The sequence below is a fragment of the Filicampus tigris genome, chromosome 4 (genome assembly GCF_054856515.1).
Source record: "Filicampus tigris isolate MCC_2025a chromosome 4, RoL_Ftig_1.0, whole genome shotgun sequence".
NCBI lineage: Eukaryota > Metazoa > Chordata > Actinopteri > Syngnathiformes > Syngnathidae > Filicampus > Filicampus tigris.
The window spans coordinates 26435597-26462715 of NC_141220.1; the positions used below are offsets into that span (position 1 = coordinate 26435597).

General features: G+C 41.5%; 2 protein-coding genes across 4 annotated transcripts in view; both read left to right on the plus strand.

The window, feature by feature from the left end:
- wnt7bb (wingless-type MMTV integration site family, member 7Bb) overlaps positions 1 to 2661 on the plus strand; it is a 38584-nt gene extending 35923 nt beyond the window's left edge. For both annotated transcript variants that reach the window (XM_086028328.1, XM_086028327.1), the window contains exon 4: positions 1224 to 2661. In XM_086028328.1, the coding sequence (XP_085884454.1) occupies positions 1224 to 1703 (480 nt within the window). In that variant the 3' untranslated portion in view covers positions 1704 to 2661. The remainder of the gene's footprint in view (positions 1 to 1223) is intronic.
- A 19837-nt stretch (positions 2662 to 22498) lies between these two features.
- Positions 22499 to 27119, plus strand: part of slc6a13 (solute carrier family 6 member 13) — a 121860-nt gene continuing 117239 nt past the window's right edge. Inside the window, exons 1-2 of one of the 2 annotated variants that reach the window (XM_086028116.1) lie at positions 22499 to 22702; positions 23324 to 23441. The gene's annotated coding sequence lies outside the window, so the exon portion shown is untranslated. The remainder of the gene's footprint in view (positions 22703 to 23323; positions 23442 to 27119) is intronic. The other variant, XM_086028117.1, reaches the window with a different exon arrangement.

Here is a 27119-nt window from a genome sequence, read left to right on the forward strand (position 1 = left end):
AGTCAATCCTCAACTTCCATTTTTCATCCGTTTGCCTTTGAAATGATTAAAGCTTTGTTGTCGTTTTTTTTTTCAACGGTGAAATTGAATATCATGCACATATTGCTCATATGGTGATGTCATTGCACTGACTAGTCAACTAGTCGACTAGTCAGTGTCTCGACTTTATCACTCCACACTGACAATTTTAGCTTGAGGTCGATTAAACACGCAGTCCACACAGTGAATTAGCAGCAGTGCCTCAAGTGTGTGACAGTGTTTTACAACAACGATCACAAAATATGCAAGCCTATCCACAAATGTAAAAAAAAGCACAAGTGCTATGCACTCCCATCCGATAAAGCGTCCCCTAACCCAAGCTAACAAGCAGCCTTTCAATTCTCACATCGGCCCTCGGCAAATTTAGCAAACGCCCTCATTGAAAAGTTCAAACGATATCCAAACGGGGTTTAAATCCTTTTACTCGAGGTCCGCTGTCCTGCCTGTTTTTCCGTCTCTCCCTGCTGCAACACACCTGATTCAAATGATCAGGATCATTATCCAGCTTCTGCAGACCTTGCTGATTATCTGATTTTTAATTTAGGGGTCACTGTGATCATAGTAAAAAAAAAAAAAATCACATGGAGTCCATCCAGTCCTGGCTCTTTTCTGACACCCCACGTTAGGGATGGACCGATTATCTGCCTTTTTTTTAAAATCGGACAGCCAATTTATTTATTTACATTTTCAGTTAACTTGATTAGAGATGCTGCTGATCCTGGAAACTCACTGCACTATTTGTTTTTGTTTGAAATTAGAACAAAGACAAGACTAAAGTTTAACATAAAAGTTATTTTGAAATTTTGGAAAACCTTTTTTAGAACTATTTATTTCAGTTGATGTAAGTCATGCTGATGGCCGTGGGAGTTCCCTGAACTTTTTTGTTATTTGCCATTGCCTAAGATTTGAACCTTAAAAAAGATCAACATTTTGCAAATCTGAAAAGTTGTTCGATAAAAATACGCTTAAAGACATTTCGACAAAATTAAGAGGTAGAGTTTGTATTTTTTCAAATTTTGATGCCAAAATTTTGCCTTTGACTGAAAACGGATATCCGCTCCAAATATCAGTTATCGGTCTCTTTTCACTACTCCTAATCTGAAAAAAAACCCAATATCAGTCTAGCCTTGTATGTTTCATATGTCTAGACTCGGGTTTAATCCCAAATGTCTTCCACTCGACAGGTTCTAGAAGAAAGGATGAAGCTGGAGTGCAAGTGCCACGGCGTCTCAGGCTCCTGCACCACCAAGACGTGTTGGACAACGCTCCCCAAGTTCCGGGAGATCGGCTACGTGCTCAAGGACAAGTACAACGAAGCCGTGCACGTGGAGGTGATGCGGGCGAACCGCCTGCGACAGCCCAGCCACCTGAAGGTGAAGCAGACTCAGGGCTACCGCAAGCCCATGGACACGGACCTCGTCTACATCGAGAGGTCGCCCAACTACTGCGAGGAGGACGCGGCCACGGGCAGCGTGGGCACCCAGGGCCGCCTGTGCAACCGCACCTCGCCGCACACGGACGGCTGCGACCTCATGTGCTGCGGGCGGGGCTACAACACGCACCAATATACCAAAGTGTGGCAGTGCAACTGCAAGTTCCAGTGGTGCTGCTTCGTCAAGTGCAACACGTGCAGCGAGCGGACGGAGGTGTTCACCTGCAAGTAGGGGACCAGAGAGGCCGGATAAGGACCATTGAGAGAATTTTTTTTTTTTTTTTTTTTTTTGCCGTTGACACTATCGGCTCTTCACGGCATCGTTTTGCACACAAGAATCTTTCAATTGCTTTTCACCGAGTAAAATGCAAACTACCAGTTGGCGACTTCACGCAAGGATGTACGCAGCGACCGTAAAATGTCGGACGGGGCCCCGCGCCCCAGGTGCGGAGTGCGCTGTGGGGGATTTTGAGACCCACAAGAGCCTCTCGCGATTGGCAACGTGGCATTTGTCAATGAGCGAAAACCTTGGTGGGGTTTTTTTTTGTTTTTTTTTTTTGAGCGCTGAAGTGGACATGGACGACCCTGGGGCACGCGTTGGGACACATTTTTGTAAGCGAGGTGCGTTGAGGTGTACCAAAAAATAAAAAATGTAAAAAAAAAATTATATATATATATATATATATATATATATATATATATATAATGAGCAGAGAAGTCTGTGGAAGCCTCTGCTGCCAACTGGAATATGGTGGAGTTAATGTTAGTCTTCCAGTCACACTGGAACTGTCTGTTCTGAACACTGAAAAATAAATTGTTTATTTATGTAATAGTATCTTAAAAAAACAAAAACAAAGCACTAACGGGTAGAGATGTCTTTTTTTTTTTTTTTTGTACTAAGTGTAAAGAAAGTACTTTAGGAGCTCTGACTGAAGCTGTATGTCTATAAGAAAACGCCCCATCTGACCCTTAAACACCACATCTTCTCTTGTTCAAAAGAGCATCGCTAAAACGTGTCTCACATTCCCAACGCCTTGGTTCTATTTAAGTGTTGCGTCGTTTGTTTTTTTCATGCTCCGTTGCTGGCGCGCACTGACGTCTTGTTGGATGTTGGAGCGGCGGGAATGTTCCTGGAAGCTGGATGTTGTTGTCGAGTGCTGCACTGATACTTTCTCTTCAGTCGTGCTAAATAAAAGTCCCCATTTGGAAAGTACTCGCAAAGGCACATGTTTATTTATGTCCTCGCTGACCTTTTGGTTGCCTCCACGCACTCACTTGACCTTACGTTACAATAGCATTTACCCATTTAAAGTGGGTTCTCTGGCATGAAACACTCCAACGACTCAAAATAATTCACAGAGTAGGAAAGTAAATGTCAGCTAGTACAACAGAGGTGACTTTGACGATCGACCAAGGTCCACCTCAGAGGTTCTACTGTATCTGGTTTCTTATAGCGCATGTCTCTCAAGAGTTTCATCAGTAATCTTTACACCGACGTTCAAAACACCAGGAAGGTTTCAAACAAACCACAAATCAATGACATTCATTCATGACGATATCAGCGTGCAACGCTACTGTCTACTACCAATAAAATTTATTTTTTTTAAAACTCCCTAAACAATGATCACTCTCTATATATTTTTATGTGGGGTTATACGCAGAACAATCGACTGGAACTAAAAAAAAATGATAATAAATAAATAAAAATTCTCAGTTAGTGAACAGAGCATAATAAAACTTTTGTGATCGATCGACAAAATGAAAAGGAAACATTGAAGGTTCATTTGACTGCCAAAGAAAAGCATCCCAGTGTTTTGTTACTATCGTAAAAATTAAGAAGATTTTCTTCTTGTGTGTTCATGTCTTTGCGTGCATGCATGTGTTTGTGTGTGTTTTGGGTGAGAGGAAAATGTGGACATGCGTGCTTTACATTTGACAGCCATGTATTTCCAAAAGCTTCTGCATGTTTGTTTTCAATCAAAATACGTTCATGATGTTATTATTATTATTATTATTATTATTATCATCAAAAGGAGATAACTTTGTGTTTTGGATCAAAACAAAAAACACAAAATCTGGACACACTCATTTTTCAAAGGACAGTGAAAATAAACAAGAGTCTGATTCTAAATAAATGAAAATCTGTGTTTTGGGTGAAAAGAAACCAAAGCACCCACATTTTCTATTAGGTTTAATCCAAAATGCATGCATTTTTTTGGGGGGTAATACAAACAACTCAGGACATTTGGAGATATGTTTTCAATGAAGATTAATTTAAAGTACTTCATAAATTCAGCCTTATTTTGAAATAAATCATTATGGGTGAAGAAATCAATGCTAATACCTGCTTTTCATCATTTCATAACCAATATATATTTATATATATATATATATATATATATATATATATTTTTTTTTTTTTTTACTCAAACGTGTTTTTTTAATATATTTAATTCAGTGATACATGTATTTCACTGTACAGTGAACTGTGACAGAGATACTGTTTTTCAATAAAGTGAAACATTTTTGCAGCAAAACAAAACAGGACAACATGTCCTTGAACCCAAAGTCAGGAATCCGCATTTTTCATTTTACGGCTAAAAGCATGTTACTACAAGAATGTTCCTGCTCTGTCGAGTGGCCCCGCACATAACCAAGCCTATTATTTCCATAAATCCTCTCCCCTTCGAGGAAAAGCGCACACATTAAAATCTGGTCATCACTGTGTGTGTATACGTGTGTGTGCGTGTGCGTGCGTGTGTGCGTGTGTGCGCCTTGAGCCAAACGTCATGTCAACGTCTGTTATTCGGCATTCCAATAAGGCTTAATACAGCAGCTGGCAGTTTTGTTTGGAGGTATAAATCATTAAAAATGAATGATAAATAAATCAAGCCGTGTGCTGACTTGGACATGCTGGTAATGCGCTGCGGTCGTGTGTCTTCATTGTGGCGTGTATGCAACACGAGTCCATGACCTCTCTCAGGAGCTTCCACCACACATTTGACATGGGAGCAGCGGCCAAATTCCATTTCATGACCATTTCAGTGTGCACCAGCACCCCCTGCATTAGAAATTCCCCAGAATATTTCATTATTCATCAAGTTGGATCTTTTTTTTTTTTTTTCCTTTTAGCCACACTAATTGGGGACGTGTGTTTTGGGCGGTTTGGGACACCGCAGCGCTTTACCTCATTGCTTCACTTTGCATGATTATTTGCTTTGGTGACTGAGAAAACTTAGTAAGATTAGTAAGTATTTTATTTTTATGAGGGAAATAAAGGTACTGAAATATTGGCTACTAAGTAGTGTAATCAGAAGAGCAAATTTACCTTTGTGGCTGGCGCGCCCAACTCAGTTCAACCTTATTTTTAGTGGACTTTAAAAAAATAAATAAAATAAAAACATCAAACATCACAAAATCTCATCCAGGCTTTGATTTCTTACAGGCAGGACAAAAGTAACCTAAAGAAGAAAGTGTCCATTTTCCTTAGCGGCACGTGGATTTGACTGTCATCCACATAACAGTGAAAGAAAATACCATGCTTTCTTAAATTGGAACCCTGGGTTAGCAAATAAAATGAAAACAGCAGGGGCCCCAGAATTGAACCCTGTGGAACACTATATGACAGTGAGGCAGTAGGACTCAGATCAAATAAGGCTAACATAAAAAGTTCTACCTGCCAAGTAAGATCTAAATCGCTCATGAGAAGATTGATTTTTAACAAAACAGTCCTACTCAAATGCATCTAATCTATTCACTTAATATTGTCTAAAAACATCTAGACTTACAGTTTTGAGGTGACATAATGATGCAAGGCTCTCGCGGAGTGAAGAAGCTGTGGATTTATATAACACATGTTCAAGTATTTTCATTTTTAGCTGTTTTGTTCAACCCCAAAAAATATTTATTTTTTTTGCTGTGTTTCGCCTTGGAACTATAATTGTGTGGAACCCATTGAGAACTAAGTGATAACAAAGGTTGATTATTCTTTATGATAACTGAACCCCCCCAAATTTTTCATTTGGAAAATACTTATGTTGGCCTTGGTGCAACTTTGAGCTCATCGGACTGCTCTTGTCTTGTTTAGCATTGTGGATTTAGTCCCATCCAAATATAATAATAATAAATAAGATTACATTCTAACAGAACATATTTCTAATGATCCATAAAGGATATCTGAAGGGCGCCAAATCACACTATCGCATGCACTTGCTCCATTGGCAGAGCTGAGCGGAGTTGGAGAGTGTTGAAGAGTGTCATGCAAATGAGCTTTAAAAACGAAGAAGAAAGCAGCTCAGTGTCGCTTTTGTTTTCAGACACACAGGACAGACAAACAGTTCTTGTTGAGATGGACGGGATGGCTCGACGGAAACAAGGACGTGCATGTGTAGGCCGGAAAAGTGTGAAAGAGGCTCTCGTTATGAGCGGGAGAAGGAGCTAATTGAGAGGAATTGGCAAAGAGAGCGGATTCAGCTGCAGAATCAACCGTGTGCGAGGCATGCTAATGCTAAAATACTGTTCGAAAAGACTATTGAGACTCACTCAGGGAGCTCAGAACTCCACCAAGGCATAGTCTTGAATGGATTCTTCCATTGTACCAACCTGCAAAAAAAACCTTGCTGGGTTCATTTGTGCGTCTCTCCTATGTTGACTGAAAAGCAAAAGTACAATGAAATGAGGTTGTGAAGATTCCTCAATCAGCTGGGTGGTCTGTGACAATAATGATGCAGTAGATAGCAATTATTAGCCATTACAGTGGTACCTTATAAGTGAGCAAATTTATGAGCAGTCGTGCGCCCAATTTTCAGAATCGGAATCATCTTTATTGGCCAAGTATGTAAAAACACACAAGGAATTTGTATCTGGTAGTATGAGCTACACTAGTATTGCATCAACAAGCAACTATGACAAACAAAAACGTGACACACAAATACAGAATCTACAATGTAAGGGTACCATTAATGCGGCGGTACCGACCACTGGTCACTAAATGGTGTCAGCTACCCTCACATTTAGTACAATAAATGGAAGACAATCTTGCACCAACATTTTTGAAAAATGGACCATTTAGTCGAAAAGTATTTGTGTTTTCAATTGAAACAGGTAATAAGCTGTCATATATTTTCTGTTTGGCACAACCGTGACATACACTCTGGCACCTGAAAAACATATATTGTTGAAAAAAAAAATGTTTATTTTTATTTAAATACTAAATTTGCAAAATTAATGCTAACGTTGAGACTTTTTGCTCAAGAGTAGCGTACATGCTTCCCGTGTTAGCTACTATGCTACCTGGTCAAGAACAAACTTAGCTACATAATTAAAAAGGAAAAGAACTTGGCACAACAGTATGTCTTTTTCTGAGAATACAAACAGCAGGGATGTTTTGTTCTGAGTGAAACACCACATTACAGTTGAAATCATTGAAATTTTGAAGTGACGAGAGCAATTAGCATGAGGATGTCATTTCTGCAGAGTCATGTAGCTCACTTTTTTGCCCTCTTCCTCGAAACGGCTAAAAATGTTTTAGTTACAGTATGTTGAGGGGACACCACTTCAGAGCAAAATTCCAGGTACTATTATTTCAAATGTTGTATGTCTGCGATTAAACAGAAGTTGTGTAGTTTTGGCGTCGCAAAACTAACCTTGTTAATCTGCCAAAGTTAAATGTAGTGCAGCTATTACGGCAATGCATATAAGACGTAAAAACACATATGAGGTGAGGTCATTTGCCTTCTTTGGTCGACACCCTTCTTGTATTTATCTTGTTGAATTGACACAAAATGCCTGTAGAAATATTTTCTTATAGCACGGTGCCGCGGCACTTCATCCTACTGCTGCATGTGAACAGCATTGTGGACAGCCAGTAGAGCAGAAGTAAGATGGGTTTTGTTAGTGTGTCTGAATGCCTTGGGACCGGAACTGCATAAGATCTGCCATACTGTGCCATGGATGGTGTAAAAAAGGAAGAAAAAAAAAATCCATTTGTGTCCTCACATTTTGGGACCTCTATTACACATGACTGCCGTGTGGATGGGTTATTCACGTTTGGTTTCATGGCAAGTCATCAAGTGTCGTTGCCACGCTTCGCCCACATGCAACGATGAAAACTAAAATGTTCAGTAATTTAGCTTTCAAATGGGCTCCGTTTTTTTTTTACTTACATTTAGGCTGTGTGTCGGCATGAGAAGCAGTGTGCTTTCTGTCAGGATGTAGCCAACATCATTAACACTAAAATGGACACTGATCGAAAACTTTTCTCTACCATGCTTCAAAGCTAGGATTTCCAGACTTAAGAGGTGTGCGAGTTTACTCTCAGTGGTGCGCACAACTAAATTGGTTTATAAGCAACATTTCTCTTAGCTGAATAAACAATAATTGGGCTTTGTTTGTTGTGCTTGTGAGAAGGGGTGTTCCAACATACAGAATTGTCACAAAATATGTGGCGGGGGACCCAAAAGGAGGAGGCAAAAATCAAGTGCATTCCAAAGTATTTAAAAGAAAACAAAAACGCCAACAATGAACTGTAATAATTCCAAAACAGCAAGGATCAAAAAGAGACTAAACAAACAATAGGACGGGACTTGAGTTGACTTTGACAACAGATTAACGACCATGGACAAATGACAACAAACCAACCAGAACTGAGAGAAAGCGGGGAACTAAATACAGAAGAGTTGACGATACAACGAGGAACACCTGGACAGAGGGTAGGAGGGAGCTAATTGGCTAACACCAGTGACCGAGATGACAAGCACAGGTGGACTCAATAACCTAACGAGAGACAGACAAAGGAACACATGGAAAAACATGAAACTAAAGTCAAAAATCAAACCCAAAAGACAGACTATGACACAGAATAAGTAACTTGCTGTTTCTTGGCGTCCTAAATCGATTGAATATTATTTCGGGTTGGCGTTAGCAGCAACTATATAATGGCATTAAAACTGTGATAATGTAAGCCAAAATGTCGAGAGGTTTAAGTCAATATAGCCGACACGCGTCCACTTCAAAATAAAGGCCTACAAAGGCTATTGTAATGTATTATTTTGGTAAGCTTTCATTTTGAAGTCAGCCTTTGTGTTAGCGTCAGGTCCCACTATGAGTATGTTTGCAGCTTCCTTGACATGCCTCGTGCGCACATGCTAAATTAACGATTACCGGAGGCCGGAAAAAAAAATCCGCTCTCATTTTTTTAAAAATAATTTGAGGTATCCGAATTACTGAAGGAGTCATACGAGTGCCACAAAGCGCAAGAGAGAAATAGATAGGGTAGTGTTGGCTCATGCTAAGTCCAAGAGTGAGAGTTGGAAGGACGCGGCGACGTGACCGCTGACATGAGGCCAAGCGGCGACTTTATGCAAATCCACGACCGTCACATGATCCCCGCATGTCACACAGTTCACTGACGAGTCACGTCACAACACGGCAGCGAAGCCGAGTCGAAAAGAGCCACCAGAGTCCAAGAGGCTTGAAGTCATCATATGCAGAAAACAGGCGTAAGACAATCACCGTCGGGCCCGCTCGCTCGTAAGGGATCAGGCAATAAATCCGACCGGGATCCTTCACTCTGCAGTTAAATGGCTCATATAGTCGCTGACGTATACGCCAGCCGCATTTCATTCAAGCGGTACAATTCAGTGCTACGCGACCCAAGTTGGTTTGGAAGGCAAAATCCTCATCTGGCTCCCGTTTTTCAGCGCTCGTGGCAATGATTGCGATCTACCGGTTGATCGCGCAGGTAGTGTGGGTAGATTGCTGGGCTTCATTTTTTTTTTTTTTTTTTTTTCCCCAAGTCGTCAACCTATCAAGAATCATACATGCGTGTCTGCAGACATGTGCTAACAATAATTAGCGACATAATTAAAGATGATCTCACACACTACTGAAACACTCTCACAAAAAGGCTTTCTGAAAGGCCTTTACACCCACGACTTAAATGTTCTCACATGCACTACTGAAAGGCTCCCATGCTAATTAATGAAACATTCTCACACAACACTGAAATGCTTTCACACCCAAACACACACTACTGAAAAGCTCCCACTCACAGTACTGACATTTGCTTTGCTCCAATCAACTGCTGAAACGGTCTCACTCACACATTGAAGTGTTCTCACACACACTACTGCCAGACTTTCGCAGCCACTATGGAAACATTCTCACACAAACTACTGAAAAGCTCTCACGCGGTTTACTAAAATGCTCTCATACACACAACTGATATTTGTTTTGCTCACATTCACTAATGAAGTGCTCTCATTGTAACTACAAGAATACTCTCAGACCCACTGCTGAAACACTGACAGGCACACTATTGACATTTTTTGCTCACGTGGCAACTCTCACATATAATTAAAACGCTCTCATTCACACTACTAAAACTCTTTTATAGGCTAGACTGAAATCCTCTCACACCCACTGCTGAAGCACTCTTACACACAGTACTGAAACACATTAATGCAAACTACTCTCACGTGTACTACTGCTATTTTTTTTTTCGCTCACACAGAATGTAAACTTACAAAAGATCACTGGAATGCTCTCACACCGACTACTGACTTTGAAATGCTTTCATTCACACTAGTGAAACGCTGTCATCAAACATTCTCGGGAGCAAAAGCATTTCAGTTGTTATATGAGTTTTCAATAGCGCGTATGACGATATTTCAGCAGTGTGTGAGTGTTTCAGCAGTGTATGACAGTGTTTCAATAAAAGCACGCGCATTACACGAGACTGAGTGAATTTAGTACCCGCTATTCGGGATACTAGCAAAACATCCCAATCTTAGTAAATCACGTACCGTATGCCCACATACAGGACGAAGATCTTACTAAATCATAACCTCGGCGTTGTCGAGGTCAGTAATCTTGAAAATATTGCCTTTTTTTTTTACACGTCTTTGACTAATAAATGACCTACATGAAGTGATGGAAATCAAACAAGTCAGAGGTCGTGTGAGCTGACGCCTGAGATTAGCCAGATCCCTTGTGAGGAAGTCTTCCAGAAGCCGCTCTTCAATTACAGCCTTGTCTGTGTCTTCAGGTCCAGGAAACTCCTTTTTAATAGACCGGTGGATGATTGATTATTCTGGGTCAAACCTTTTAAGTGCTATTTCAGGATGTGGAGGTGATAGGAAATCATAAAATGAACCACGGCTTCAAAACATCACGTGGAAAAACGGGATTTATGAAGGCTTTGTCCTAATTGTCAACAAAAGGAGGAATGTGACACGCAGCCTGGCGCAATTAAGACTATGAGCGGTGTTTTGCGCGTTCCTTTAACGTTGTTTTGACGGCTGCATCGTTTGCAGGGTTCACATCATCTGTTTGATATTAGTGGTGAGGAACACATGGCCACTCAAAGGCATCCAGGGCCACGTGTGACATCATAGACCACAAGGACGAGCGGGGGCATCGTCGAGAACCCCCCTCGGGGTCCAGTGCTCTGAATGCTACCTGACTTTTTCATGGAAACATCTGCGACTGTATTGTATATATAATGTACTAACGACTATGAAATAAAAAACTACTGTCGACCTACAATGTCACATACAATATTGCTGACCATTGCGGCTGCTTTTTTGTTCACATTCACATATCGTCATTGTCCTGTGAAAAACACTTATGTCCAATTTTGGAAAAAATGAAATCTTCATTTTAATGCCATGTCTGTAACGCAGAAACACCATTAACGTAAAAACAAGAAAATTGAAAAAAAAATTGGCATAAGGGTTTTTCACAGGACAGTGACGATATGCATTTATAGTATCTATTTAGTTTCCTTTGTATACACAACTGGTTATATCTAAACTATTCATTGATATTCCTGACTTGTTGTTGCTCACATTTATTTTTGCCCTCTAGATTGGTTTAGATCAGGGGTGCCCTCTAGAGCCCCTAGTCAGCCTGTTTCATATGTATCCCTAAGGCAACGTGCCTGATTCAAATCATTAGGATCGTTATCAGGCTTTTGCAAACCTTGCTGATGAGCTGATCAATTCAACAGCTATCACGTACATTGCTGCTGACTGTTGCTGCTACTTTTAAGTTGCATTTCTGAAAATCGAAGGCCAGAATGCAAAACCTCCAACCTGACAGAGGTATCAAATCCAAGTCCAGAAGGTAAACCCTGGCGCAGTTTGTCTTTAGCCAAAGGTGCTTCTACTCAACCGGCAGGTAAACGAGCACTTGTGGCTCAAGGCAAACTGTGCCAGGGTTTACCTTCTAGACCTGAATTTGACACCTCTGTCAGATAGGATTTTTTCATTTGAATTTTGCCCGTCGAAATATCTCATCTGTTGATGGTGACGTTGTACGTATCTTTTCTTATTCTTTGATTTTACTGCTCTTAGGGGTTATTATAGTTTTAAAAAAACTGAGGAGCTAAAATTGAAAAAATATTTTCCTTAATGAAATAAATGAAAATTCATTTGAAAAAAAAAAGACATCTAACTGAAATCACCTCTTACTTTTATTTAAACTAACTAAAACTAGCTATAATTATAGCGAAAAGGCCTTTCATTCACACATCTTTGTCAAATAATATCGTACGTGAGCTTCCGGTGTTCATTTCAAATTTATTTCTTTTATTGCTGGACATGCATACAGAAGAAGGAAGATTAAACAGTCATTTAGGAACTGTAGTTTATTTAATTACACAATACTTGGTGACCTTTTTAATTTTTTAAATGTTGCACTGGACAAATACTCCATATATTACAATACTAAAACCAATACTAAAACTAACAAAAACTACAACAAAACAAAGCATTTTCCCCAAAAATGAAAACCAATAAGATAAAAAAAAAAAAAAAAACTATAATGAAAAATCCCCAAACTATTCTAAAGCTGACTACTATATACATATGACTGTCCACGGTGTTGCTGTAAAACCATCATTTTCCCACTCTGGGACCAACCCACTTTCTCTCCTATTCTTTATCTGTTGTAAATAGATTCTTTACAGAAGCTATAGATATTTATATTTGGCGTATAAGCAGACAAGCCATAGCCTGGGGAAGTTGGCGTGCACACCTGTTTATGTTGGCCTGGCCCACTAAGTAGTGCTTGTAAAATATGAGTGAGGTTAATTTTTGCGCGGTCGACGCCCTCGGGCCTCAAATCCCCAGCGAGGACAACATCAGCAGTCTGAGGACGAAGGACGGGCCCGACACCAGGAACTGACGTATTTCCACTGAAAGTTTCCCCCCTGTGTGCTACCGGCCTAATGCAAAAGTGTGTGTGCAGGTGAGAGACAGGAAGTGGTGTTTCGTTGTTGCGCAGAGCCCACACGTGAGCCGCTCGGGCTTCTCCTTGAGGCTATTTTTCGCCCCGTGTTTTGTTTGCAAGAAGCGAGAAAGGTCGGGGTTCTAAAAGCAGACTCCACCACGAGGAAACCAACAAGAGCCGTTAAGGTCCTTTTCTTACTTCTTTACCCCTCACCCTCATATTTGAGGGCAGGCTTAGGGCAAACATTTCAGAACCTGAATAGCAGTCGTTAGAACTCAGCCCTCTGCCAAGGACATACAAGATGAAATTTGGCGTTTCCTTCAAAGTGGAACATGCACATCACCTTGGATCACCTCCAATTTGTTTCCCATTGAAATGAATGAATATATTTGGGGGAATCTGTTCCGTTGTAAAACCTTTGTTTACCATGCAGAAAATATTTTAAGTAACATTTTAACATGATTCAATTTAATCAGAGACAACCCAAACTTAACTATTGTGCTAAAAAGACTCTTTTTTTTTTTTTACTGACAATTGAGGACGGGTCGACACCTCATTTTGCATGAATGGTCTTTTCGGGTCAAAAAGGGACCCATCCACTACTTGGGTCAATTTGACCCAACGTTTTGGGTCATTTTGTACAAAACAACCCCAAAATGGGCTTGGCCTGTCGGTCCCTTTTTGATCCAAATTGGGTTGGGTTTTTTTACCCAATTGTTTTAAGAGTGAAACATGAATCCCTACACCTGGCTCAAAACCCTAATTTGAATACTTAACTTGAAGCCCTAACCCCTTCAAATCTAAATTTGAAGACTGAACAACTCTTTGAAACACTAACCAAAGCTTGAAAACCTAATTCCAAACTCTAGCACTCAGTGAAGCCCTAATTTGAAAAGCTGACCTTGTTTGAAACGGTAACCCAGGCTCAAAACCTTAACCTTTACATAAAACTCTAACCCAGGTTTGATACCCACTTTTTAAACTTACATTTGTACTTGATACCTTGACACCACACTTGAGACCCTAGAAATGAGCCTTGAAAGCCTAAATATGAAACCATAACCCATGTTTGAAACCACACTTTAAAAACCGTTGGTTTAAAAACTGATTGCTACTAGCGTTAATTTAACCACCATTTCCCCCCCGCCCCCCCATAAAACAACCCAAAAATGGATTGTTTTGTACACCAACAAAAGTAAACAAAACTGAGTCAAATTGAAAACAGCTGGGTCAAAAATAACCCAATTATGGGGACCGATTGGGGACTCATAGTGGTTGTAGCCCATAATCGGCCTGATTTTGACCCGACTGTTTTTAGAGGGCTTAATTTGAAACCCTACCCCAAATTTGAAACACCAAACCATTGTTTGAAACCCTAATCCTTGTTAGAAATCCTAACCCAGTCCTAAAACCCTCATTTCAAGCCTAACTCATGGTTGAAACCCTAATTTGAACCCCTACCATGCCTTGAGACCCTAATTAGAAACTAATAAGAATCAGACTTGAAAGCCCAAACACAGCCTTGAAACCCTAATAGCGAGATGCACCGGCTGGTGTGATATGATGACATCACATTGGAAATTGTGGCCTATTTTGTCATGTGAATGTGTCGATATGAAGAGAACCCAGATTGTTCATTTCTGTCTGTGTTCAAGTGCGTGACAGGCTACACGTACTGTGGATGGCAGCTCCATGCGGTTTGGGACTAGTTACAGGCTGCTTCGGGTTCTAATCCAGTAGGCCTTACTCCCGGCGCCCCATCGACCGCACGCCCAAAGACGCTCGTGTCCTCACCGCCCCCCCCAACACCGACCTCAATCACTCGTAAAGGTTGTCGGATGCAAGAGGGTCGCACTGACGCTCCGGAGCAGTTCCGAGCTCCCTTTGATCAACATTTGATTAACCCTTCCTTCCGAACGGCCGACCCCCTACGTCGTCCCCCCCCCCCACCGGCCCTGCTCCCCTCCGTGGGGAGATTTAGTTACACAGTGCAAAGACGCAAGGGGGGCTGACGTCCCTTTCGTAACACATGTCTTTGTTTAAGGCCAACACGGTCCCCCTTCCTGGCTCGGCTGGTTCTATAAACGCCCCGCCACAGTTATGAAGGCCTTCAGTGATACCGATTTGGCTTTTAATGGATCGAGATTAAGTTGGCACTGTATATCGGAAGCATCCCATGGAATGCATTGACGGTTTCTGGCGTGTGAGTTATGTGCGGCCGTACAGGTTGGTCAATGGTTCAAAACAATCATTTGAAACCCCAACACTCATTTAGAAACCCTAACCCTAGTTTGAAACCATCATTTGAAACCACAACATCAAACCAAAATCTGACTCGAAATCCTAATTAGGAACCCTAACTCTGACTTAAAGCCCTAATTCAAAACCCTAACTTTGGCTGCAAGCCCTAGTTTGAAATTCAAAGCAGGCATGAAATCCTAGTTCGAAAGCCCAACCCTACAGTGAAGCCATAACTTTCAAACCCTACCCTTGTCTGTAAATCCTAATTTCAAACCCCACAGGCTTGAACTCCTCATTTAAAACCCTAACCAGTCTTGAAAACGTCATTCGAAACCCTAACTGTATTCTAATGAATTATTGTGGAAAATGTTTACAGTATAGAACCTAACCCTGCCTTGAAACACAATGTGACTCATTTTTTTTTTATTTTTATCTGAATTGTCACAAGCATGAAATGGGCTCTTTCCTTACTGGGACTCCTCTCGAACGTTTGGCAGAAACCATCACATGGCAAAACAAAAGCAAGTAGAAAGACACGAATGTCTTCTCACTGGGTTTAGTTTAGGCATCCCACTTCTTCTCGCGGCTTGTTCAGCACGTACAATTTGCGTCCAGTCTGCAAGATTTATACCTTAACCACACCCTTGTAATACCCAACACATTTTCAACACCGCCACAGAACAGCGCTCGAGATGAGAGACATGAGAGCGGTTGCCATGGCGATAGACATCCATCAACCCCAGCCTGCCTCCAGCTGCTAATTTATTCTTCAGGGAGACTCGTAGATCTGTTTGGGATCTTCGAGTAGTATATTTTGGGAAGGCGGAAAGAAGGGATGTGACCCAACAATGGAATTAGTGTGAGTCATAAATCAGTTTGTTTAGCTGCAAAGTCGCTTAGTCAATGTTTCAAAGACAAAAACCCAGAAGGATTCATGTAAAATCATCCCAGACGTCGTCTCGGGGGTGGGTGCGGGACGGACTCCTGATGCACACCCAGGAAGTCCAGCTAATCCGCACCGCCGCGGATCTCGGCGACCACAGATGCGTCCAGCGGTCGGACTTTGGGGTCGACGGAGTGTTCTTGTCCACCACGCCCCCGCCGACCGCCGCCGTCTGACAGCTGCTCTGACTGCAGTCGGAAAAAGTCGGCAAAGGGCCGAGCGGGTGTCGGCGGCGGCGTGACGCGAGCGGCGCGTGGCCTCGTCAGTTCTTACACCAGGAGGTCCGAAGGGGCCAAGCGATGAGAGATTGAAGTGCAGGTTGCAGGCCAGCCAACTGTCAGGGAGTTAAAAATGGAACTGACAGACTTAATAGTGCTTAGCAGTGAGCTCCGATGCCTTCACGTATGTATTTGTGGATTTCGTTTTATTGCGATTGGGCTCAAAAACACATAGAAATGTAAGGGTAGACGTTTTCTTTGGAAGGACGATATAGCGGTCCATATGTAGAAACCATGATTTTCAGATTTAGCAACATATTCATCTTTCCTGTGCTTACTGCCCAAGCCCACTAATTGATAGAACATATCCCGATGCCTGGTAAGGTGATCCGAACATTAATGCACTATTCAACTTTTCTTTTAAACCGCAATGACTTTCATATGATGCGCCGGTGCCAATGAAAACAACCGCCAAACAAACTCGTGGCAAATAATTTTTATTTCGATATATGAACTGGTTTTATCACTTTATGATAGTTCACTAGCTTAGGGTTTGAAACATGAGTTGGGGGTTCATATTAGGGCTTGGAGGTAGGGTTTCAAGTCCGCGCAAAGGTTTGAAAGAAGGGTTCCAAGCCAAGGGAAAGATTTCAAAGTAAGGTTTCAAACCTGTGCTGTGGTTTGAATTTAGGATTTGAAGCCAAGGGTAGGGTTTCAACTAGGGGTTTCACTGGGTGTGAAACAAGCATTAGGGTTTTAAACTGGAGTTTCAAACAAGGGTTCAGAGTTCAAGTTAGGGTTCGAAGACAAAGTCGAGGTTTCAAATTAGGGTTTTACAACAGGATTAGGGTTTCAAATAAAGATTTCAAGTTAGGGTTTTGGCTTCGAGTTATGGTTTCAAATTGGGGTTTTAAGACAGGGTTAGACTTTCAGATTGGGGTTTCAAGACTGTGTTAGGGTTTGAAAGATAGGGTTTCAAATTAGGGCTTTGAGACAAGGTTGTTTCAAATCAAGCGTTCGAGTTAGGGTTTTGGCTTCGAGTTGTTCGATTGTCAGTCGACAGCAAGTGACTAAATGGCCGCCTCTGCGATGGTTAAAATTGGGTGGAGTTGACTACTTAACTCATATTCCACAAACACAATATCAATCAGAATGCCGTGTTTAGACTGGTGGGGCTGCATAGAATATATTATTGTTATGAACATTTTTGGTGGACTTTCCCTTTAAAGTCAAAGTTAGGTTTCAAATTGTGGCTTCGAGTTTCAAATTCGGTTTAGGTTTTCAAATTAGCGTTAGGGTTCCAAGATCCGATTTCAAATTAGAGTTTCAACCCAGGGCTCGGCTTTTAAGTCAAGGTGCTGCTTGTTTACATTCCCACTGAGCGTCCCCAATGTCGCTTCATGCTTCTCATGCCTGTCAGAACGAGGCCATGTTTCACCTTCAAGTGGACTTTTGACATGTGTGAAGTGTCAATTTGGAGGCGGCGGAGGTTCCCAAACAAACAGCCACATTCCTGCCGGCCATCCTGGGTAATGAGTCAGGAGGGAGACAGGTCTGGAGGTTGCTGCTCTCATGCACAATGGGCCATGAGAGGCTCCTTTCTTCTCTTTCACAGGTTCCTCCAACCCTGGCCTGGAAAGGAAAACGGACCCCCGCATCGGTCCCGCTCTTCTCGCCTTTCCCATCGCTCCCCCTGCAGCCGTTTGTGGGTGGCGTGAGGCATTATCGGCCCTAATTTGCAGCCCCACCCCCACCCCTCCGCCGGCGGGGACGTGGTTTTTGTTCGGGGTTGCCGTGGCAGCTGGCTAACATTCGGTCACATGCTGTATGTAAGTTATGTGATGGTTTGGCCCTGGAAAGGGCTGGCTATGCTAATGCGGCTGCTCGGAGACAAAATACACGGCGAAAGTGATCACTCGTACATTTTTTCAAAGTGACTGTGTTATTACAACAATTATTAACGCTCTTTGTTTTGACGTGACTTTCCGATGCCGCTGGTGCGGAAGATCCGAAGGAGATATTTTCTAATTATGACGGAATCCGCGATCCGATATCGAGCAAACACCAACGTGGCGGAGGGAAAAAAAAAAAAAAAAAAAAATCGGCCTCAATTTCCACCATTTCTTTGGAAAAGACAAAGTGCTGTACTGTGTTTCCTCACTACACTGAACAAAAATGTTTGTTGAATTTATTCCAGAGGATTTTGTTTTGTGCAACCACTTCAATTGAGTGGATTCAACACACTATTTTTTTTCAGCGTAGTCATAGTTCATTTACTGGAACAAACAGGTGCACCTGCATTGGAAAAAAGTAGCGCTTCAACCCACCGTGGTTCACAATCCACATGAAGACCTTGTTGGATCGCAGCGGCGGGCCTGCTGGTGAGCGCCTGCGCCAGACGAGCTATAGGAGAGCCTCATGTGGTCATTGCGGCGCAGTCCATGCACAACTCAGGCCAGCTGCTTCCTTGGTTAAGGCCCGCGCAGATGTTCGCAGTCGTCGTAAACTGATAGAATATCAAATGAAGTTGGACGTCTTTTCTAATGTGACACATTAATAAGGGGTTAGTGGCAAAAGAAAGCTTATGGATGCTGCTCGGAAAATGACAGGCGACTGGACAATGGTGGTGTGTGTGGAAGTTAACCGTTCATTTTTGCATTAGGGGCAAATCATGAGTAGAAGTAGGAGAGGAAAGCCGTACTATTTAGGTCACAGGTGTCCAAAGTCTGGCCAAGGGGTCTTTTGCGGTCTGTTCCAAGTTTGTAACTGGCCCCCTAGTTAAAAACATGGCCCTTGGCAGATTACAAGTAAATTGTATAATATTGGAATATATTACAATTTTTTTTTTTTAATCAAAAAGTATAAAAAAGTTAAAGTGGAAGTCAACCCAAAGATATATTTTTTCAAGAATATGTTCTATGCAGCCCCACTAGTTAAAACACGGCATTCTGATTAATATTGCGTTTGTGGAATAGTGGAAAAGTTAAGCAGCAAAATCCATCCGTTTTTAGCCATGTCAGGGGTTGGCCATTTTGGGGTCATTGGGGGTTTTGTAAAAACAATCCAAAGAATTGGGTTGTTTTGTGAGCGATTCATTTTGAGACAACTTTTTGGGTTAAATGACAACGCCCAAAAGTTAGGTCAGTCCCTTTTTGACCCGTATTGGATTATTTTGGACAGTTTTTAGAGTGTACAGTGACCTAGGATGCTGTGTACACACATAGCCTAAAAATAGCAAACAAGCTTCATGTTTTTGCTTTGCACCTAAAACAAAGACAACAAAAGAAATGCTTACTCAAATAAATAATTTCTCCATTTCAGATATTCCACTCGTGATTTGAGTCTCCTTGTCAACTCGTCTGCTTCTGCCTTAATCCAAATTTTGCACCAAAATAACTGAAAGTTCTGTGTGGTATCTACACTGAAAAAAAAAAGATCCTTTGTATTTACTTTATTTGAATGTACATCGGTTGCACATGATTGAAATGTGGTAAGCCGCTGTAATTTTCCCATGTTTTCCTCAAGAAGTAACAAATGATATGTGTTAGTTGAACACATTTGAATCATTTGCAAACGAAAAGCAAGTATTTTTTTTTTCTTTTTTTTTTTTTAAAGTGTACTTTATTATTGAGACAACTGCTTTAATCCAGCCCGCTAATCTATTTGGATCACTTCAGAGAAAACCACTTGCGTAAAGTGCTTTTATTTTGGGCCTTTTTGACTTTGAAAGATGAGAGCGCAGGGATGTGAGGCATACATTTGTGGCACGCTCACGACTTATAGCGGTCAATATTAATCGTCGCTTTGTATTTGAACACATGGAGTTTGTTACGTTTGCATCTGAGTCATCAAAGCGGCGCAGAATTCGCTTTGCATATTTCCATGACTTTTTTGCCACTGACTCTGTGTCAAGTTCCGTCGTTCTGGCGTGTGTGTGAACGCTGCCAGGCCCTCCAGCGTGACCAGCAATTCCTAATATGTTCTGATTGGGTTTCAGCACCGAGGCAAATGAGCTGTAACGTGAGCGAGAAAGATTTTCAAAGGTCACTCACTTACATTGTCCAAGGAAATGTTCGGAAATCGAGCATTAGAGGGGAGTGTGTTCACATTGCATTCACACAACTTCAATGAGGTCAATTGACTTAACAGTCATAAAATTAAACCCCAATTATTTCGAAGGTTTATTGTCCTGGAAGTAAATTTCAAATTAAGGATGGGGTTTCAAATTCGGGTTACAAGCTTGCATTCGATTTTCAAACAAGCGTTTAAGTTTAAGTCTAAGTTAGTCTTTCAAACTCTAGGTTGTTGCCAGGGTAAAGGTTTCAAGTTAGGGGTTTTTCAACACAAGCATGAGGAGAGTATGGATTCGAACCCCCACCCTCAGAGCTGTGCATCATACGTGTGAGCCACTACTCCCAAAATGGCATGATAGTAACATGAGGATCCAAAAAAAAAAAAAAAAAAAGGTTGTGCAACACTTGTAAGATAATTGGTCAATGGTGTCCATGGTCCACTTGTTCATCACTGACTGTGCTGACATCAAGTGACCAGTCAGGTCAAACGGCCACCCTGAGGAATTCCAACTGGGACATTCCGATGCCGCCGTTCTGTCAGGTTCACATTGCCAAGAGCTGCGGGGCTAAAAGGTCATGCAGTGCCATCCAGGAGTTTTCCAGCACTTGGTTCTTCAAAGTCATAAATTAACCCTTAAAAACTGTTCATCTATGACAGTTTTTTGCAGGTCAATTTCAATTTCTGTATCAAATTATTCCAAAATGTATTCTTAGCCAGTAGATAATGAATACACTCAACAAAAATATAAATGCAACACTTTTGTTTTTGCTCCCATTTTTTTTGAGAGGAATTCAAAGGTTTAAAACTGCTTCCACATACACAATATCACCAATTCTTTCAAATATTGTTCCCAAACAAGTCTAAATCTGTGATAGTGAGCACTTTGTCTTTGCCAAGATAATCCATCCCACCTCACAGGTGCGCCATATCAAAATGCTGATTAGACACCATGTTTCGTGCACAGGTGTGCCTTAGACTGCCCACAATAAAAGGCCACTCTGAAAGGCGTAGTTTTATCACACAACACGATACCACAGATGTCGCAAGATTTGAGGGAGCATCTGATTGGCATGCTGATAGCGGGAATCTCAACCAGAGCTATTGCTCGTGTATTCAATGTTAATTTCTCTACCATAAGCCGTCTCCAAAGGCGTTTCAGAGAATTTGGCAGTACATCCAACCAGCCTTACAACCACAGACCACGTCTAACCACACCGGCCCAGGACCTCCACATCCAGAATGTTCACCTCCAAGATCGTCTGAGACCAGCCGCTCGGACAGCTGCTGAAACAATTGGTTTGCAAAACCAAAGAATTTCTGCACAAACTGTCAGAAACTGTCTGAGGGAAGCTCGTCTTCCTCATTGGGGTCTCGACCTGACTCCAGTTCGTCGTTGTAACCGACCTGAGTACGCAAATGCTCACATTTGATGGCGTCTGGCACGTTGGAGAGGTGTTCTCTTCATGGATAAATCCCAGTTTACACTGTTCAGGGCAAATGGCAGACAGCGTGTGTGGCATGTGGTTTTCTGAGTCCCCAGACCCCCCCGATCCCCCATTAAAACATAACTGCACCTGTCAGAGTTGCCTTTTATTGCGGACAGTCTAAGGCACACCTGTGAACTAATTATGGTGTCTAATCAGCATCTTGACATGACACACCTGTGAGGTGGGATGGATTATGTCGGCAAAGTAGAAGTGCTCACTGTCACAGATTTAGACTGGTTTGTGAACAATATTTGAGAGAAATGGTGATGCTGTGTATGTGGAAAAAGTTTTAGACCTTTGAGTTCATCTCATAAAAAAATGGGAGCAAAATCAAAATTGTTGCGTTTATATTTTTGTTGGGTGTACAATTAATGTTTCAAAGAAAAGGTCAAGTGTATTTTTGTTTTACACTAAAAAAAAACCACCTACAGATTCATGAATCATTTCATGATCAATCCATTCCAGAAAGCCTGTCTAAAACCACACATACCAAATTTCCATAGGAAGTCATTTTAATCCAATGAATCAGTTTCACACACCCAACAAAATGATCAAAACATATATTTTATAGAGAATAGTTTTACATACAAGAACATAAAATGACATTAAAATACGGGTGTAAAAATATAATGCATTATTCTCGCATTAACGTGAGTTTCCCTTTGTCAGCTCATTTTTGAACACGAACCTTCATTGGCTTTGGACTACACGAGTGTGTGCGTGTGTGCGGCTGTTCACGCGTTAGCCTCTTAGGGCAGTGTGGTGCACACATACAGATAAAATACAGTACTGTAATATACTGTATGGTACATGAGCTGAATGAGCCGAGAACACCAACGAAGAAGAGCTATGTTATTTTAGCGCCAGAAAGAAGCAGGCTCACGAATGTTTGGAGAGAAGACGACTCAAAAAGAAATGCAGGCCCCGTGGAAGAAAAAATAATAATAATTGGGTAGTACTGCTTCATGGAAGCCGAGGAATGACGATGGACGCTTTGGAAAAACAAAAAATGAAAAAACTACAAAAGAGTTGACAGGTAAGCACAGCTGGTCAGAGTGGAGAAATTTGAAGGGAATGACGGCGACGATGAGTTTGAGAGTGAAGCCGAATGAGAAGCAATTTCATTTGGGTCGCTACTTAATAAAAAAAACCCTAAACTAAATAAATAGAGTTTTGAAAAGGAAAATATGTTTTCATGAGGGGGATTTAAAGTTATGTCAGATTAAGGGCGTATTAAATCCAGCTAAACTTACATACTACCATTTAAAATAAAAATCAAGTTTGAGGTACAGTATTTGTTTTGCAATGGCGTTGAGGCAGCCGAACTCGATATGTACTGGTTTGTGTGTCAGAATTTTTAGCGGGCGATATGGGTTAAATGTAAAATATGTGTAATTAATTTTGCCGTGTTTAGATTTACAGTAGCAGAACGATATAAAGTACAGTGTTCCCTCACTTTTCGCGGGTGACACGTGCCACGATCCTCCGTGATAGGTAAAATTCCATGAGATTGACTTGTTTTTGGGAGGGTGGGGTTTACACCTTCTAAGCACTTGTTAGACATGATACATTTAACCGTTAAAATGCAAAATGAAGAATAAATAACGATGCTGTAAATCCTTGTACTTTAGGTGGATGTTCTTTGTCTTCCATTTAGGAGAAGAAGTAGGAGAACGGTAGCAACGGGAACAAATTTTTGGTTCCCACAACAAGGATTTACTGCCCTAAAAGACGCATTAACCCACGCTACAATTCGACGCAGGATTCTGGTTAAGGTAAGCAATTTTAAATTAAAAAGAAAACAATTTAACGTAGTAATGAAGGATGAGGGTTTTTGTCGTCATCACGTGCTGCGGGAGGCAGAGCTTGGTTCCGGTACTCTGGTTTTTTTTTGGGACCACACTGAATAACCGAACAAACAAAATTCGTAGCACCTGTATACAAGAATAACATTTTGTGTGTTTTGGGCCACTTTAGAAGAATTCTTGAAATTTCAAATGAAAACATGGATGACATTTATTGCTGCAATTGTTAAAACAGGTCAAATTTGACCTGAGCAGTTTGTAAGGGTTAAGCATGCGGAATGTTAATCTGTCAGTGGCTGGTCATGGTGCGTTTGAATCACGAGGTCCCTTCCCCCTCCTCCCACGACCGCTTGTCCCGCCACGTCCGGCATTATTAGTGCTAACCTGTCGTGACACCCGGATGGCCACCTTGGCCGCCAACAAAGCATGGCCATCTTGGTTTTTCCCAGCAGGCCTCCGGAATGAATTTCTTCCCCTCAATCCCCTCAATAAGGGCATTTTACACATTCAGGTAGACAGACTATTGAATTGTTACTCCTGAGGCAGACGCAAAATAGCTTTGAGACCATCAGTCTATGCAGAACAAATGCATTTGGCGGAATTAAAATATATCAACATATATATGGACACAGTAGATGTATTTTTGTTAATGTTGACTGAATACGGATTTTATTTTATGTGTGTAGACATGTCATTTTGAAGTGACTGATTTTACTTTTTTTCTCATCAATTTTTATTTTACTTCCTAATTATATCAACATATACCAATGATTTACAAGTGGCAGTTTACAATTTTAGTTTAGTTTAAAACAATACAATTGACTGTTTTGTAAAAATACACTAAGTTAGCATGTTGGTGTGGCACTTGACAGCTGTTTCAGTTTCTAGCATGGCCCCTTCGAAAAATTAATTGCCCAACCCTGATTTGCAGTATGGGACCCTGTTATCAGCTAGCTGATTTAGTTCAGTTCTTTCAAGGCAATGGTCCGGTGCCCAATCATTTTTTTTCTACCACGGAGCGCTTTCACATATTTTGACGGCTCGTGGAAGCTGTGTCGCAGCAACACCGAGATGACCGTTGGCCCTCAGAAGCAATTAACTTGACTTTGACTTGATGCTGGCCTGACCGCAGTCACGCTGACTGAGCTGCAGTATGCTCAGAACGCAGATGCCCAGTGACACAATCGAATCTGGCGCGCACATGAATATTGTCAGTACGTCTCGCGCAGCTTATGTGCACCCTGTCTATATACTAACATCTTGGCATGCATGGCGGCAGTTGTTGAGTGGGTTTTGATGCACATTTTTCTCAGAAAGATTGTGGTGGCAATTCCGACTTGTATGATGTGATGATACTTGTTAATCATTGTACTTTCGATTATTATTTGGCGGTGCCAAGCTCTACAAACACTCCCTGACTCTCTTTGGTAAAACGAGATCCTAAGGTCAGAACCCACCCTAATAAAGGAAGTGAGAGTTTTGAAATGTTTGAAATGCATTGGAGCGTGCCTGTCGAAACCATTTTTGAAGGAAGTGAAAAGTGCATTTTTAAAAATATAGATATACTGTACATATTGTGTATGTACGTATTCTTTATAAATCTCAGTGTGTAGGGACAGATCCATGCCAGGTTGGAAAAACATTTGCGCCACAGCTCTGGTTTGCGGTTGGCTATTGTACAGGGAGTGGTATTTCACTTATGAAGTGATTGCCTTACAGCTGTCCCCTCAGCCCTCCCCCTGCTGCACGCACTCACTTGCTCCCCATTCAACCACATACACACACACACTTGCAGGAAGGACGGTTAAAACACACTTCTCCATAAACACGTAGAAATCCGTTCCAATGGGCAAAAAGTCCGGCATGGACCAGCTCTCCAAAACAGGTTATTTTAGGAATGACACAATGTGCCAAGTTGCACATGTGCAGCCATGTGAAATACGACCTCATTAGACACTCCAATTAATGACATCCGTGCACTGCTATCCACTATATTTCCCTCCCCCGGCCTGTTCAATCTTGAAAGAATTATTCTATTTACTTTCTTTGGCGAGCTCCTCAAGTGCTTCACCGCGACTGTGGCTTTCGCGGCCCAATGTTTATTGTTTGTGCTTTGTTATTTAGGCCCTAATTAATGGCGCGCTGATGAGTGCTGTCACAGACACCGGAGAATGACGAGGTCTCACGCAATGTGTACGCCATTTCCTCGCCGCATTCGAGGTCGGCGAGAGGGAAAGACAGATGCGCAAGAAAAACAATCACGTACCAAAAAGCTGTCAATCTGACTCCTCAAATGTTCGATCTGGAAGCCTTCGAAAGGGCCTTCTTAAGTGTTACAATGGCTACGCACATTCGCCCCAGATGAGAATACACATGCAGTGGAGGTCAGGGTTGGGGTAAGACCCCAAACCCCCACCCTTCTGTAAGCTACTCCAGCCAACTCATCTCTGTCACTGGATTATTGTTTGCAAATGATGCGCTCACTGACAAATGATGTGTGACCGATTTGAAAATAATGCCACGTGTCCTTCCAGAGGATGGGAACCCGACCATTTCGACCAGTTGACACCACTGTTGATTAATGTGCTCTGGTTGCAGCTCATCACATTAATATTCAAATTTGTATTCACTTACATGTTTTTTTCCCCTCTCCGAGCCTTCAACTTTCAATAAGATGACCTTGTTGCCCGCTTGACTCAGAGTGAGTCACTTTAAAGTAGGCTTTTAAACACTTATTCATTCACGTCAACAAGCAATTTAGAGGGTTCAAAAAGTGTTTTCGCCAACATCAAAGGTAATTTCAATAAATAACTCTTGAATGAACCTAGCGTACATGTTTTTGTAATCAACAACGACGGTTTAGTCTTCAGTAATCCGAACGCATGCGTTTGTGTTAAAAAAATCAAAAGAAAGTTCTAGTCTTCAATTAACATTAACTTACATCGTTTGATTAAAATCAAACACGGTTCTCGAAGCGTTGTCAATGGAATCTAGCATGCAGTAACCTTCAAAGCCAATTTAGAGTCTTCAATGACCAAGCTTGAAAATATTCATTTACTTTTAAGGATTTGAATGCACTGTTTTTCAATAATCAAAGAGAGTTTAGAGTCTTCAATGAGCCTAGAACTGTACTTTTTTGTAAATGTCAAAGATGTTATAGAATCGTTGAACCTGCGTAATCCCACTCATCCGAACCGAATCGAATAATTCCACTTCAAACTAAACAGTGACCGTGTTTACATGCAGTCAATATTCGGGTTAAGGTCAAAATTCGGATTTCTGGAACATTAGGGAAAACCCGTTAACATGCGTGAGCGGACAGTTACTGCCGCATTTGAATATCCCGATTGAAACGGTGACGCACGGATGGGGTTACTTTCTACCGTCACTAAAACACATATTCATATCACTCACCACAGGAATAAAGCAGTCGCTTTCCTCCACGCCCCAAAAGTGTGCTGCTGTGCTATGTCTCTGAATTTCGCCATGATTGTTAACATTTGCTCGTGTATTTCCAGCGTTGCACACTTGATGTACGGACCTATACAGGCTAAATGTGTGTCTATATACACACTGTGTCATTTTCGCCGTAGAGACAGAAATCGTGAAAGTGTTGTTGAGAAATCAATGTATTTATGTTTGGCTCTC